Source organism: Struthio camelus, chromosome 17, assembly GCF_040807025.1.
Source record: "Struthio camelus isolate bStrCam1 chromosome 17, bStrCam1.hap1, whole genome shotgun sequence".
Lineage (NCBI taxonomy): Eukaryota > Metazoa > Chordata > Aves > Struthioniformes > Struthionidae > Struthio > Struthio camelus.
Genome location: NC_090958.1, coordinates 17,639,440 through 17,654,927, shown reverse-complemented (window position 1 = coordinate 17,654,927; position 15,488 = coordinate 17,639,440). Strand labels below are relative to the sequence as shown.

At 50.9% G+C, this 15,488-nt stretch overlaps 1 protein-coding gene across 1 annotated transcript in view; it reads right to left on the bottom strand.

The window, feature by feature from the left end:
* The window catches only part of SETD1B (SET domain containing 1B, histone lysine methyltransferase), a 50,092-nt gene that overhangs the window by 7,538 nt on the left and 27,066 nt on the right, over positions 1-15,488 (bottom strand). Inside the window, exons 7-12 of the mRNA XM_068911734.1 lie at positions 11,986-12,753; positions 5,749-5,919; positions 4,752-4,839; positions 3,239-3,456; positions 2,860-2,989; positions 1,673-2,134 (exon numbers count right to left, since the gene is read on the bottom strand). Of these exons, the coding sequence (XP_068767835.1) occupies positions 1,673-2,134; positions 2,860-2,989; positions 3,239-3,456; positions 4,752-4,839; positions 5,749-5,919; positions 11,986-12,753 (1,837 nt within the window). The remainder of the gene's footprint in view (positions 1-1,672; positions 2,135-2,859; positions 2,990-3,238; positions 3,457-4,751; positions 4,840-5,748; positions 5,920-11,985; positions 12,754-15,488) is intronic.

The following is a 15,488-nucleotide window of genomic DNA, read 5'->3' as shown; positions in this document are numbered from 1 at the left end:
TTAAAAACTCCAACGCTTTACATTTTGGAGGCGCAGAGCGTGGAGTAATTAGAAGCTACCACAGACATCCCTAATGGACCATAAAAAAATAAAAAAACTCACTATTAATTTGAGGATTAGCTACTATACAGGCCAGAATGAAGGTTTTCTGCTTACCAAACCCCTGACTGCCTTCTTCACAAGCATAAAAAGCATTAGTGGATTGTGGGCCGAGGGCTTTCGAAGGAGAACCGTCAGAGCCCCAAGCTGTCAGCTTTTCTAACTGGGAAAGGTAAACTAATCGCAGGGCCAAGAAATACCCTCAGCTCTCCATGGAGGGGAGCAGGGAAGGGAGAAGTGCAATGTTCTTGAACACGACACGAAGGAAAATGGGAAACCCTTGTAATGAATGAGGAGACACTTGGGTGGTATCAATGAGGCAATTTATATGCTGCTCTCTCTGCAGCAGGCTCATTCGTCTGGAGTTTATTTACCTCCTTAAGGCCAGGACCAAAAGGAACCAACAGTGAATTTTCATAGGCAGTTCAAAATAACATTTTCAAGCGGGACAGTTGGAGGGGAAGTGCTGCCTATCTGAGATGAATGAACTGGAGAAGGGTCAGACTTGTTTAACTCCTGTATAACCAGGCCAGACAGTTTGAGCCTGTTCCCACAGTCTACCTCTAAAGCTCCTTCCATGTGTCAAGGTGCCTGAATGCAGCTCTCCCCAGACTCCTGTTCTCCTGGACACCACCCTGTTCTGGAAAGAAGCAGGCCACAACAGATCTTTCTTTGCTCTGCCTGACTGAACATTTTGCCTCTATAAACCTTTTGGACTTTGTGACAGCCGAGGAGGGATAGCCTGGGCAGGGACTGGAGCCCCAGCTCTCCAGGAGGCAAAACACTGTACAGTGCTCCAGTCAGCAGCCCTTGGGCACTGGCCCTGCCCAAGGCTCACGTTACGGGCCACAGTGGATGTGCTCTCCTGCTTGGTTCCAGTTTTGAACTTGTCAGCCCTCCCTGGATGCTGCAAGTATTTGTCAAGCTTTAATGCACCTCACTCCTCCTCTAGGAAAAGGTTTCTCATTTCCTTGAGAATATCTTCATGGGATAGATACAAACCTGAGCGTAAGGAAGACGATTTCCTTTTCCCAGAAAACCAGGGGATGTCACCCATTTAAGAGGACTAACTGAAGAATCACGTAATAAATACTACAGGAACTTGATATACTCCTGGGACTCCGCCCCCCTGCCCTACACAGCTTCCCAGCCATGTGTTGTCTCTGGTACCAAAACTGACAATAGCCAGTATTGACTCATTCAGTACAGATTCCTGTTCTGTTTTAGCAGCCTTGGCTTTTCTGTCTTGAGCTTCAGCCACACCATCACCCAGTTGCTCACCCTCAGATGATGACAACTGTTCAGTTCCTGCAGGATGCTAACTAAACTGGATAAAATAACCACAGTATTTTCAGTAGCAGAAGGCCTGTGTGGACTGTGTCCTTACTAGGGCAAAAAAATTTCAGCACAGACTTCTTTCCCTATGCTAGGTTAACTTCTAGCACAGAGCTGTGACTGGAAGAAGAAAGAGAAGGAAAGGACAAGGTAAGTATCAAAAATATATAACGGATGCTGTGAGAATGCTGTACTTGGACACATGATGATAAATGCCAAACCAAACGGAAGACAATACCTGGCCCACAGATGGGAGACAGCGCAAGTTTTGTCTCCTGGTCTCTTTCGATAACCAGGAGCGTTTCAGCAGCAATAGATTCCTCTGGGACTTCACCACATTCACTTTCCCCTGCCTTGACTTCTTCCATGCCTTCATCTTTTTCTACTAAAGCTGGCTCTGCGAGTCCCAAGCCCGTTGCATCCATGAAGTCGTCCACAGGATACAGCTCCAAAATGGTCTCCCTCTCTTCATCAGGGAGCTCATGACTGGCAGGTTCATGCTCTGTCTCAGCAACCATGGCTTCTCTACCTTGATCTTCAGCCAACTCCTCCTCTTCCTCTTCTTCTTCTTCCTCCTCTTCATCTTCATCCTCCTCCTCCTCATCATCCGAGTCAGAGCTGGACTCAAATTCGGAGGAGTCCTCACTTTCATCAGATGACTCAACTTCAGCCTTGGAAGATGAGGGACTTGCTACATCTTCTGCAAGAAGAACAAGTTATCATTAGTTCCCCTTTCTGACCTCATTAAACAATCAGGACCTGCTACAGGAACAAATATAATTTCCGTGCTGTAACAGGATCCACAGCAGAGCATGTGGGTTTGAATGAGTTTTCTCTCAATTTATTTATTTTTGCAGAGAAATATAAACCAAGTATTTGGATGCTTACAATAGTCGCCATACAAGAGGCAGTTCCCTGAGGAGCAGAACTAGCACTGCCTGGCACCCTGCCGATGCGGGTCTCCTGGTGGATTGCCTCTTTAGTGAAGTTATACTGAGAGTTTCTGTTGCATTCCCAGGCAGCTTTAAAATGTGGGAGCTGCTACCTTCCAGAGCAGGAACTGATCGATAGGATGGAAAAGTTACTTGAGGCTAAATTACCCATTCTGGGTACAGTGCCTCTCTTGAGAAGGACCTGGTCCCTTCTCTTCTCAGCCACTTAAACTTCATGCAACAGGCAGGACCTTCAGCTGGCTTTGAGACCTCTAGCCCTGTGAAGCTGGGCTGAAATCAGCCCGGGGCTGGAGAGCTATTACAGAGGAACTCAAAGATTGAGGGATCACAGAAGGCTTTCAGTTACCTTGCATAAAACAGCGCTTCATTGAAAGAGGGTGCAAAGATAAAAATCAGCTCACAAAAAGTGCAAAAGGGAGATCATACCTGAGGTGAAAGCTATGAGCTTGCTGATTCCCCAGGAGCTGCTTACCCTCCTCGGAGTCCTGCTCTTCTTCCTTGTCACTTGTTTCTATTCCTGTCTCCTCATCATCATCCTCTTCATCCTCATCCTCCTCTTCATCCTCCTCCTCATCCTCCTCGTCCTCATCCTCCTCTTCCTCCTTTGCAAGAAAGCAGTGCTGAATGTGAACGGTGTCTGGCCCTTTCTGAGACCTGACTTGCTGCAGTAACCACCAGGGTTACCGGTGACCCAAGGAGACGCTGACCCAAGAACCTGCTGGGTCAATAGGCCTTCTAGAATACTCTTAGGGCTCATCTTCCACAGAGGGCAATTTTGGGAGCTGGAATTACTAGACCCTCCGCGTTTAATGACAGTCAGCATTCAAAACAAAGCAATAAAACCAACACACCTTGCAAGGTGCTGCTTTTACCAAGCCTCCTTCTTCCTCCTGCTCTTCTTCCTTCTCTGAGGAGGATTCTTCCTCTTTACCCGATGTCTCATCTCCCTCCTCCCCCTCGCTGTCCAACTCCAGAGGCCGTGCTGGTCGCCGTCTCAGCCCCACTGCTTCTGCATCCTTCTTTGACAGGTCAGATGTCACATCGGAAGCATCTCTGTCCCTTTCCGATTCTGGAGAGGGAAAACAAGGAGGAAATTGCTTTCATAAACCTTGCAAGGGAGGGAAAGAGTTGACTGCATCAAAACTTATTCTGCGGGAGGATCAAGGCTTGGAGCAATACGCCCCTGTGGTGTGAGAGTCCCCAAGCTTGCAGGCACTTGCTAATTTTACAGTACAAGCGAGGATGAGATTGGGTGCGGGGTGCTGAAAGTCCCAAGGATGGCAAAATGTAAGAGGCCAAAGCTGACAACATAGGCAGAGCAGCCAGGAGAGGTAGCACCACAGAGATCAGGACACGTAAGCTAAAAAAAAGGCCTTGCCAAGGGGTGGTCTTGCTTAGCTGTGCCCTGGGTACCACCTGGAGAAGGAAATTACAGTGCCACCCTTGAGAAGGATGCATTTTGGGGGCAAGGGGTTCAGACTAGCATGCAGAAGAGGGTGACACACACAATATATGGATATTTTGCACCAGTGGAGGTGTGCTTCCCCATGAATGGGAGAGGGAAGGCAGAATATATGATTCATATTTGGAAACACTCTGTGCTCCTTCCCTTCCCTAACCAGGGATGCATTAAGGGATATGAATACTTTAACAACTCTGGGTTTAGCTTACTCCTTGAAGAACGGATTTGTGCATTTAGTTATGAGAAAGATGCTTAGTTAAACTTGGTTCTTAAACGTTTGAAATTTAATACCTTTTTCTTTTATTCAAATGTTTTACAAAACCCTGCTTCTGTACTTTGGCTTCAAAAACCGTTGTTTATCTGGATCACGTTTGTGGTTCAATTAACTTGAAATAGCTTATCTTAAATAAAGGGTATTCAAAGCTTTAAGCCTTGAAGGCTTGAAGCAGAGCTTTTCCCTGTTTCCAAGAAAAATGTCAAAATATCTTTGAATGGATTTTTCTAGCAATTTTTTTTTTGTTTAAATCAAGTGCAGGCCAAACTGGCTGTCACTTGCTCTCTCCCACAATGTACTTGGTGACTTACAAGCACAGCTCTGGAACACGGTCCATGAACTAATCTGAGCTCCCTCTGCTGGATGACCAGCTCTGCATCAGCAGAACTAAATTACGAGTTATTCATAAAATGCGTGTCTTAATTTTCCCGCCAGTGAATTTAAGATAATAGAATCCAGAGGAGACATCTCCCAGCTGATCGGAGTTTTGTGAGAGGCAGGGTTTTGGCTCAGATCCTTGACTCTGTATCTAACTGCAAGTGAGCACACTCCTGTGAAGTTTAAAAGAATTCAGCTTGCATGTGGTTTGCATCTGCTCTTGTGTTTCAAACAATTGTGCTTTGCAAACCTTCATCTTCATCATCAACAGAAGTAGAAGGCCGGATTCTCTTCTGATCTCCTGCTGAGGCAGCTTCAGGTGGCTCCTTTCTTTTCACCTGAACAAAAGACACAATTAGCATTCCTAAAAGAATTTAAAAAACAACAGAAGACAACTTCTTAAGCAAAGGGCTACTGTTTTACTTTGCCAGGGTGACTTACACCCAGAAACCAAGGACTACTTCCCCACAGCTGCTCCTGATGCCTTTATTTGCTTGCAAACAAAATTTCACTGTGAATGAAATTCTACCCTTTCAGTTTGCATCAAAACACTCTCCATACCAGCATGGTGTATGCCATCACCAGGTAATTTGAAGATGACAGAGAAAACTCTTGACAAACCCATGTGTCTGCATGTAGGAAAACAGAAACAGAGCCAAAGCCTATGACATCTTAAAGAACCCACAAAGCAAGCTTAGCTCCAAATCAAGATGGCAGAATCTTGTCCCCAACCTTTACTTGCACCTTTTGTGCATTCACACTCTTAATTTCAGGGAAGTCCTCTATATCACGTTTCTGTTTTTGTTTTAATTAAAGATCCTTTTCATTTTTTTTATGCTTCCACTTCCTGGCAGGAAACACAAATGCTCTTTGAAGAAAAGTGACTTCCTAAGATTGCAAGTCTGATTTTGTAAACTCACATGAGGCAGAGAACCCTTTTTTTTTTTTTTTTTTTAAACCAAATTTCCAGGTAAGATTCAGCTGTCAGTTTGCAAGATACTATAACTTATACAAGATAGTCAAGCCTCAAAATCCAGAGATTTAGCAAAGTTACAGCCCTAGCATCAATGGTAAATCCAGCTCCAAATAAGCTTTGTTTAAACAGAGAAATAAGAGTGTAAAATATTACTAGTGTAAGCATGTATTTAAAACCACACTGCAACAATGTCCTAACACAGGCGAATGCCCAGTGTCTTCCTATAGCTCCTGCAGGGAACGTAGTATTTAAGTGATAGCTTCATTTTTACCTTGAAGGATGGCAAACGGATGGCCCCTCGTAACCCAATGCCCAAGCCGATTCCCTCATATCCCAGGCCTTCTCCTTTGTTCCAGTTCTCCAAGAGACAAGATGTGATCCGATCCTTCGGCTTTGGTTTCTCCTCCAGTTCTCCTCCAGACTTCACTGGAGTGAGAGATGCCTGCAATTGAGAAAGCATACTTAAAAGAGGAAAAGCCTCTTGGGGAACCATACAGATTTTAGAAAAAGCTCAGATACTTCTGGTTTGTGGAACGCCGCTCCCCCGCCAAAGCATCAGCTTCTCGGAAGGCAAAAGCATCTTGAGATGCACCACATGGCCAGGTGCACTTGAAAAGGGGAAGGTGCAGGAGCTCTTCTTGCTAACAAGGCCCTTCCATCTCTGAGAAGCTTTCCCCTTTTGCATTTTAAGAAGCTATTTTCTCTGCCCAAGGCACTAAAACTGCTAGAAACCAAACTTCCTGGGATGTCCGGAACAGTGGCTTGGCACAGGACACCAAGGCCTTTTACACCGTGGAGCCACTGCATTAGGAGGTACCAAAGCAGCTCACGCTCTTGCTCTCTCCACCGTGTGTTTCAGAACATGCTCTCCATTTCCCTCACGTGTAAGCTTAACACAGGCCAAAGTACTTCACAAGTGAAGGAAATGAGCAGACCCACAAACCCCCACGGCACGTTTCAGGTGACCCCTGCGCCTTGTGAGGGGATCACAGCGACCATCTTCAGAACAGCCAAGAATCCAACACCCTTGGTAGGAACCAAAGGAGAAAAAGGGAGAGAGGAAAAGGGAGGAAAAGGTGCAGACATGAACCCGGGACCTGACAGCCTGGGCGAACACATTCCTCCACCCAGGCAGAAACTGCACAGTGCTGAGGAGCAGCTCCTGCACAAGCTCCCTGAGCCCAGGAGGGAACACACGGAGCTGGGATACACCACCGTCCTCATACGCGGCTGCCTCTGACCTCCCAAACGCTGCAGGAGCCCTTCTCATCTGATCAGCTACACGAGTAATACAGCTACACACGTACCTCCTACAGAGCTACTCAAATATGCTTTAGGCAAATTAGCCTAAAGCTGTGTTATTTGCCTTCGTTTGCTAACCCACATAACCGAAAGCAACTTCAGACCTTCTAATCAAGGAGACTTTTTTTCTTTTTAATGTAAGGCACAATATAACAGAGTCAAAATTACATATGCCCACGTGTTCACTAAGCAACCCCAGTCCAAGTCCAGAAAAACTGTTAGAAGACTCCCATCGTGGATAACAGAGGAAAAGTAAAATATTTAGGCAAAACACTCAAGGACCTACAAGACTTGATAACTAAACCCACAGCCTCATCCCTGGTCCGAATCCCTTTTCACCTTAGCTGAGGGGTGAAGGGAGAGAAGGAACAGAAACCCGTGCAGGCTGGGAGCCGCCAGCCTCCGGGGAGGCAGCGAGCGGGGACGGGGCAGCGCAGGGGCGCGCGCCACGCGGCTCTCGAGCGAAGGGCATCGGAGGCAACGTTCACCCTCATCAGCCAGTGGTGGTACACTGTCTAAAAGTCGGTTCCTTTTACAGACATTATCAGAGCTGATTTGCTGCAGCGGAACGTAATCACCGAACAGGAAGCATCAGCTCAGCTCTCCTGCTAATAAGGGACGAGACTAACGGGACTACCAAGCCGAGAATCCACGGCCAGGGATGGCTGGGTGTTCCTGGCAGGCGGCTTAGCGCGTCCTCCTCTGGCATTCACACTCAAGCCATCGCTCGACTCGGGAACAGGGAGGAGTTTTCCCCGAGCTCAGACAACCAGGGGCCGGGGGATGCGCTGCCTCCCAAGCGATAAGCTCCCCCGTAGCGTTCACCCTACACGTTTCCCATCGCGCCTGACCTAGGACACTGCGTTTGGCCTTGAGCTTTCCTGCTCTTTACCTGTGGCACCCTATATCCTTTTTGTCACTAGCAAAAACCGCAGCCAAAAACCAGAGAGAAAAGAACCTGAGGGCTGGGAGGTGACAAGCGCGGTGCCCTCTCGCGCGCTGCTACGGTGCAGGGGCTGCCAGAAGCGCTGTGCAAATAATATTTATTGTCCTATTAAACTTGAACTTTATAGGGCAGTTCAGGAAAAAGCGCCGCGAGGCTTCGTGCTGCTGGGCTTGGGGAGGCCAGGGCGTGAGCGGCCTCGGTCGACGAGCGGCGTGCCTACGGCGGAGCGCGCACGCGCTGCCCCGGGCGAGCCTGGACCTCTCCCGCGACATAACAGGAAGGCTGCTGCTGCAGCTGATGGTCCCAGGATAAGAGACATTAAAAGAAACTCTCTCTCCCTACAGATCCGCTGCGCTTCTTTCCAAAGACAAAAAAAAGATGTTAAACAAGCGCATATGTTGCCTTATTTATACTCCCAAACCTCTGAAAATAGCATCAGTTGTTTCATTACTATTAGTAAGGAAGACTCATATGAGAAGCTCCAAGTAAATCCATTAGGAGGGAGAAAATGGGGATGCAGGGCCTGTTTTGGAGGGTCATTTCTGCGCTGGTAACTTCCAGGCTCCGTCTGAGCTGGGAGGTCCGGGAAGGTGGGGAACCGACCTCCAGCTGCCAACGGCGGCGAGGGGCCAGACAGCTCATCCTCGCGCCTTCGGAAAGACACCAGCAAAGGGACGGGACAGCTTACGTCTCACACTCATATTTTGTTTTCTTTCGCAACCGCTTCCAGTTTCTGTTATTAAGGATTCCTTTGCGTTGCTTTGCAGCAATAAACCAGGTGTTTTCATTTTAAGCCTAAGTATTTACAGCAGGCTCAGGAGAAGCTGGCGGATAGCAGGTATTCAGCTTTCTGCAAGGCACTAGAGGCACCCACGGGGACAGCAGACTAACCCACTCACGGAGATGTCTGCTACGGGAGACACCGCTGGCATCCCAGAAGTTAAGAGTTTTACACAAAACTGCAGCAGCCAAACTGGAGACCGATTCTGTCGTCTGCTCAGAGGTCACCACTGGCGTGCCCTACTCTGTCCCTCCTGGGCAAAAGCAGACAACCTGGGACTGCGAGCAGGAACGCTCGCAGCAGCATCCTGCAGCAGCATCGCGCAGCAGCCCGTCCAGCAGGAAGGAGGGCCCGAGACCAGTGCGGTTGCCTGTGTGCAACCGGTGCACGGCCCGCCAGAGGCTTCCCCAGACGGTGCCCTGGAGCGACAACGGTTCCCGCGTTCGTTCCTGGCCAGAAAGCACAAATGTTTTCCCATCTGGCAATTTCATATTTTCAATTAGGCTGCTCACCTCCAACGTAACCCGTGGCAAGGTCTGTGGCAAGCGGCTGAGATGCAGTCGGCTTCCCTTACCAAAGCGGGCTGCGAATTCCAGGGGAGGGAGGAACGTGCTAAATCCAACCACAGCACCGGGTATACAACACCGAGCAGCCACTGAAGACCTGCCTCAACCTGCTTCTGCTTCTTCACTAGGGAGACTGGTTTAAGACCGTTTCTTGGGTACTGAGGCTGCTGCTTTTGTAGTGACTTGCTGCCTGCGTTTCCCTCGCTGCCCTGGAAGCGGGGGCCTCCGTTACCGCCGGCACACGCTCGCTGGGAGGAGGCGCAAGCCCTGAGCGTTAGCCAGGAGCAGAGGGACTGGGTTTCTCACCGCACGTCACGCCAGGCAGCTCCAAACCAGAGCAAATTACACCGTGTCATAAAACACGCCAGGCAGCTCCAAACCAGAGCAAATTACACCGTGTCATAAAACAGCTGTTCAGGAGCAACATTACCCACGTCTCTGGAAAGCCAGGCAGCTCTCCCAGGCACGAGAGTTAACACGCGACTGGCTTACAACAGCACGTGGTGAAGATACCAGCTCTGAAAACTGCCATCTGAGGCAGAAAATGTATCTGTAGCTTGTTTTTCAAGACAACTCACTGCAATAGTCATTTTGAGGTCTGCATTAACCTTTCTATTATGCCAGCTTTTCTTTATAGAGACGAATTCATCACGCATTAGATCACAGAGCTGTTCACTGGCTAAGGTATACTTTAAATTGGCTGAGAAACGATCTGACAGTTCATGCAAAGCTATTCCTTAACTAGGCCCGGGAAGTCCCCACGTCTCTGGCCATGCACAGCTTTTGCGCTTGCTGCTGCTGCGTCCATGCACGGGGAAGGTGGGAGGGGTGCAGAAAAATCAAAATACCCCTGGATCTCGCCACACAAAGTGGGGAGGCGCATAATGTCAGCTTGGTGATTTCAAACACTCATTTAACATCTGACTTTGGCCTCTCGAAGCCAAAGCTGAATTTCCTCTTTGGCTCCAGAAGCCCTTGCGTGTCAGCTTCGTGAGCGCAGGGTCATTTCCTACTGCAAACCCCTTGCCGGAGCGAGCCAGCAGTGCCCCTCATCACCAGAAAATAATCAAACATTTCACATTTCAGAGCCTGCTGCACAGAAGGAGAAAAGGAGATGAGGGGAAGGGGATATCTCTGGGCTTTTAGGGTCGAAAGACAGCAGCCCTTCCGAGTTCTTCAAGGCTTTCCCAAAAGGAGAGCAGCAGGGAGGATTCTCCCAGGCGTAAGTGCTTTCAACATGTTCCCCTAGCTCTGCCTTTCGGAGCAGCTATCCCTGCCCTATGACTACGGCTCGCTGGAGTACCGCTTTAACGAGAGAGCACAGGCAACCCCACTGGCACGAAAAGTCTGCACAAACGCCGCACCACGCTCCACGAGGAAGCTCAGGAGGCCACTTAGTCCACGATCCTGCCCAGGGGCAGGATCAGCTGCAGCTCTGCCGCTCCTCAGAGACGCCTCTTCAATGACGTTACAGCCCTCTGAAACGGTCCGAACACCACGAGCGCGTTCCCTGGAGAGGGTTTGCCCATTCCCCATCCTGGATTCTGCCCAAGCGTGGCCGGGTGCGTCCTGCTCCCGGTTAGGGCAGCCTGCTGCGGCGAGGGCCTGGACCCATGCGCAGGACCGCACCACCGCGCGCCCCGCAGCCAGAGACGAGCGGAGCAGACACGTGGACCAGCTCCAGCAATGGGGCGCAGAAGTCAAACATGCTCTGTGGGACCCTTGTGACGGGCGAGCACTCGGGAAGCAAGCAACCAAGGTGCGAGACTTGCTCAGTCCCTCGCAGAAAAAGGGACTGCCCTGGGGTGGGCTCCAAAGGTGGAGGGGATGACGAGGACATCCATCCCAAAATGAAGAGACTACAGTGAGAACAAAGTGTTTCTTCCCCATGCCCACACTTAAACCCGTGGGATGTTGTAATAGCAGCCCAAAGAGGGACCTGGGACCCTCAGGACAGCACCAATAACTCCTGGGTGAGGAGTTACAGCTCCAAGCACACGTTCGGAGGCTGCTCTGCACAGGGTGCCGCTGTTAACGCACACCATACATAACAGTTTGGTGAGACAGTCCCAATAAACTGGTAAATTAGGTCATCTCTGTGCTAATTTGGATCAATCTTTTAATTCACCAGAATCACTACCGGTAGCTCCCTGTACCCGGGTCCAGCTGACAGGACTGTGGGGCCTCTCTTCTCTGACTAGAAGTAAATCAAATTCCCAGCCCACATCTGCTCTGATGGCAACAGCAATGTGAAGTGCCTGGATACACAAGGGAGTGACACCACAGAAATAAGCCAGGTTTTATACAGAGGTGCTAACCTGTCCCGAATCGGGTGCCTGCAGCGAAGGAGTAGATGGCACATATTTGTGGCCTGCGGGCTGCTGCTTCTGTCACACTCCTGCCACGGCTCCCTAGCACGGAGACCAGCCCCAGGGGAGAAACTCCTGCCGAACCCGGGCAGCTCCGACCGGGCTGCTTAAGAGTCCCTGCAGCTTGGTCTCAGAGCAGGGCTTTGGAGAAGGGGTGATGCCAGCAGAAGGCTGAGACAGGCTGAGAAAAAGGACAGCTATTCCTAAGAGATAATAAATACTGCCAGTTTACTCAGATAAGGTCTGGTTACAAAGCCCTGGTGCACCCCGATACAGCCTGCTATGCCTGTCCTGAGTCAAAAAGAGTTTTCCAATCAACATCTGTGGGTCAGCAACATATGCGCCTCCCAGGTAATTTTAGCAGCCTCAAGCAACGGGGTTCCTCATAGCAAAGCTATTCCACGGCTTTATTTTTTGCTTCTATTTTAGTTACTGCAACATTTGGCCGAGGGAGTTAACTCAATTCCAGAGCCTCGCTTGCCCAAGCCCTGGCCACAATCAGTTCTCCCCTGCATCCACCAGCACTGAGTACAGGAAAGCCTACCTTCGCCAGACGTTCTTTCTTGTCCCACCAGTCATCAAACGCCCGAAACGCTACCACTTCAACCATTTTCCGGTTAAGGTCCCTTTTCATGATAGCCTTTAGTTCCTTCACTATGACCAGGAGGACTCCATCCACAGTAGCTTTGTGGGGATCCTCCTTCTTCGGCTCGTAACCCGGTGGCGGAACTGAGGGGTCAAACTTGGGCAGTGGTGGCCACTGCTGTCCACGACCAAGCGCTGCCCCCATTGAGAAAGGGCGGTAGGGCGGAAGATTCAAAAACTGCATCCGGCCCCCCATGAAAGGCGGATACTGGTACGTGTTTTGTCCCTGCATCATGCGGCTCAGCATCTGAGTTTGCATCTGGAAGGACATCGGCATGCCACCCCACTGGTTGCCCAGGACACTTATCATATCCACTTGCATGACCGGGAACATGCCAGGATGGAACGGAGGAAGCGGAGGCAAGATGTGAGGCGGAGGGACCCCAGGGGGTGCGGGCAGTGGAGGCGGAGGGACGGTGACGGCTGGGTGCGTGGGCGGAGGCGGCGGAGGCAGCGGCGGAGGCATCGGGAAGCCTGGCTGCGGAGGTGGTGGAGGCGGCAGGGGAGGAAATCCCGGCGGGGGCATGGGGATTGATGGAGCCATCACGGCTGTGTTGCTGACGGAGGAGTTCACCACAATGGTTTTGGCACATTCTGCACTGGTGATGGGCGCAGGATTCATCTCGTCGTCGGAGATTTCCATGTCCTCCCCTGAAGAATGCTGACCCTGGGACAAAAGAGAGAGGGAAAGGTGAGGAGCACATTCCTTTTACATTAAATACCATTGCGCCGGCTGCTTCAAACAAAAGCTAAGTTTAACACACGTTTTAATTGGGAGCGGAGAAAAGAGAGCGATGCTCTGAAAAGACAGGGCCCATGGAGCAGCTGGTGCCTATTGAAGCTATTCTGTGCCATGTTAGACCTCAGGAAGCAGCGAGGTAAAAGCTTTCTAAAAGAGCATCAGTACCAACCGAACAAAACCCTCGGCTGCTATGGAACATAAGCAATTGCTGCCAGGCTTGGAGAAACATGCACAATCCAAATGTCTCGCACAGCAAGGCACATTATCTCTTATTTACATCTAATACTGGCAGGTGCATTACACCATGGGATTTCATTCTTCAGTTTTCACCGTGCGCAAAGAAAGAATTCCCATCTTTTTAAAATTATAATCCCTGGCTCATTTGCTGTCACCATTTAACCTCTATTTGTGGGAAGACACAATACTTTCACAGTAATGGTTGCCACTACTAAAACTTGTCTTGACTAGGCCAAAGCAATTCACACTGGAAAAAAAAAGAACCCTGAATCTGCTTAAATTGCCTTTATTGTTCACAGATTTTCCCTACCCTAAATGCTGGGATTCAAAGACACAGCACATGCCAAGCTCCTAAGCAAAACGAGTACTTCACTAGCCATGAAAAACGCAACGATAGGGTTATACAAAATGCAAAACGGATGCCCTACCTCCAGCGCCAAAGAGAGGGAAACTGGATTAAAATGGAGGGTGCCTGCTTGCTCTGAAGTCTCAAAGCCGCCTGATTAGGTTTAGTACAACACGACGGCCTTATCAGCTAGCTTCACCCCAGATAGACACCAAATGCTCACAGCTGCATGTTACACTGTGAAGGCGCTTCAGGCCTGAAGACCTCCCCAGCACAGAGAAAGCCCACGTACGGCTGTCACGTTCCTCGGGTGCTGTTAGAAGAAAACTTTTCCAGCTAAAGATGGCAAACTCCACCACCCCTGCGACAGCAGAAGCGCTCATCACAGCCTCTCTCCTGGGCACACTATGAGCGTGACTGGCCTGCATCCTTCAAACGACTTACAGAGGGCTTCCTTCCTCACAACAGCTCTACGCTAAAAAGCTGGGCAAACAGTTTGCACGTTGCCACCAGCTGATCCAAACACAGAGCATCTCGCCTCCAGCAGCGCAGAGAAAGCGGAGGACAGCAGCGGCGGCCCCACTTCCACCAGAGCGCTCCTGCCCGCTCTGTGGACCGCCATCCCTAGCCAAGCCGAGGAATAAGAGATTATGATCGAGCGGTCTTTATAAGTGCCTGTCTGTGGCTCAATCCAGGCAATAATTTTGGAACCTGCTGGCTGATTTCAGCCAAATTTGACTGAAGAGCTCAAAGATATTTAGTTCTGCCATGTTTCAGGCCAGCAGATGCCTCCTGAAACTGGTCTTCCTGATCTGGAAAAGGGCAACAAAGCTCAGCCTTTACCAGCCACCGGAGAACCCGCACAGGCGACGCAGGCTTTGCTGGCAGTTCTCTTCCGGAAGCCGCTGCGATTCGATTTTTAACCCGGGAATTTTGCGCAGGGGTAAGGGAGCGAAGCAGGAGCAGCCGCGCTGACGACAACGCTGCGAACTGCAGCTGTACGAGGCTGAGCGAGCGCAACTAGCCAAATCAAACCAAATGCTTCGCGTTTTATCAAAGGTCATCTCTGCTACAGCAGCTGCCGCCAGAGAGCAGGCTGAGCACAACGCCGGCAACAGCGGCTCTGCAAACCCTCCCGGCCTGGCACCTCCCTCGTCCGCCCGGGCTTCCCTGCCTTCCCCTGCTGCAGCCCGAGCTCACCGGCTCGCCCGGCGCCTCAACCTCCCCCAAAAGCCACTCGCGATCTTTGTGGTCCGAAGACGCCCACGGCCCCCGCGCAGCCAGGGGAGCGCCGTTCGGCGCTGCAGAAGGGCTGAACGCGCGAGCCCGCGCGGGCCAGCGCTGCCGGGAGCGCCGGCGGGCCCTGCCGCTGAGGGCGACGGGGAGGGCTCTGCCCCGGGGCCGGCGAGGTGCTTTCCTGCAGCCGTACGTGCAGGCAGGCGCTCTGAGGGCCGCTTTATAAACCCTAAAACGAACAGCAGCAATTACAGAAATAGCTCATTGAACTTGAGTCTTCAGAGGTGCATTTTATCTTTCCCTCCTTGAACTCTCCACCGCTCGCTGTCTAGCATTTCTGATGGGTCTCAGAGCCCGTGTCCGATCGCCGGCCGCAGCGCGCGCCAAGGGGGCCGGGGAAGGAGGGGAAACTCCGCAGCTCCAGCGCGAGGGGCAAAGGACGAGCAAACAGGGAGACTGGGGCAGGTGTCAAGAAGTTTACTGTGAAACAGACCCTGGTTTTCAGTAAGCAAACATAAAAGACGCTGTTAAAAGCGCTCGCTCCAACTGCAAGAGCTGGATGATGCTAAACGTCGGTGCTGCATAGGAAGCCAGGAGCGGTCAGGCTACTGATCAAAGACACAATCGGCCTCACGTTCTGCAGTCCCCCCATCCTGACGAGGCCTGGAGGAAAGGCACCCTGTGAAGCCCTGAGGGGCCCCAGGGGATTCTCGTGTCCGCAGCCAGACACCCTCCGAACCCCGGGGCTTCCTGCAGGATCCCGTGGCCCAGCCGGGTCTGAGCCACCACTGAGGACCGGTCCCTGCCGAGCCTGTGGCACCAGCCCCAAGGTCCCTGTCCA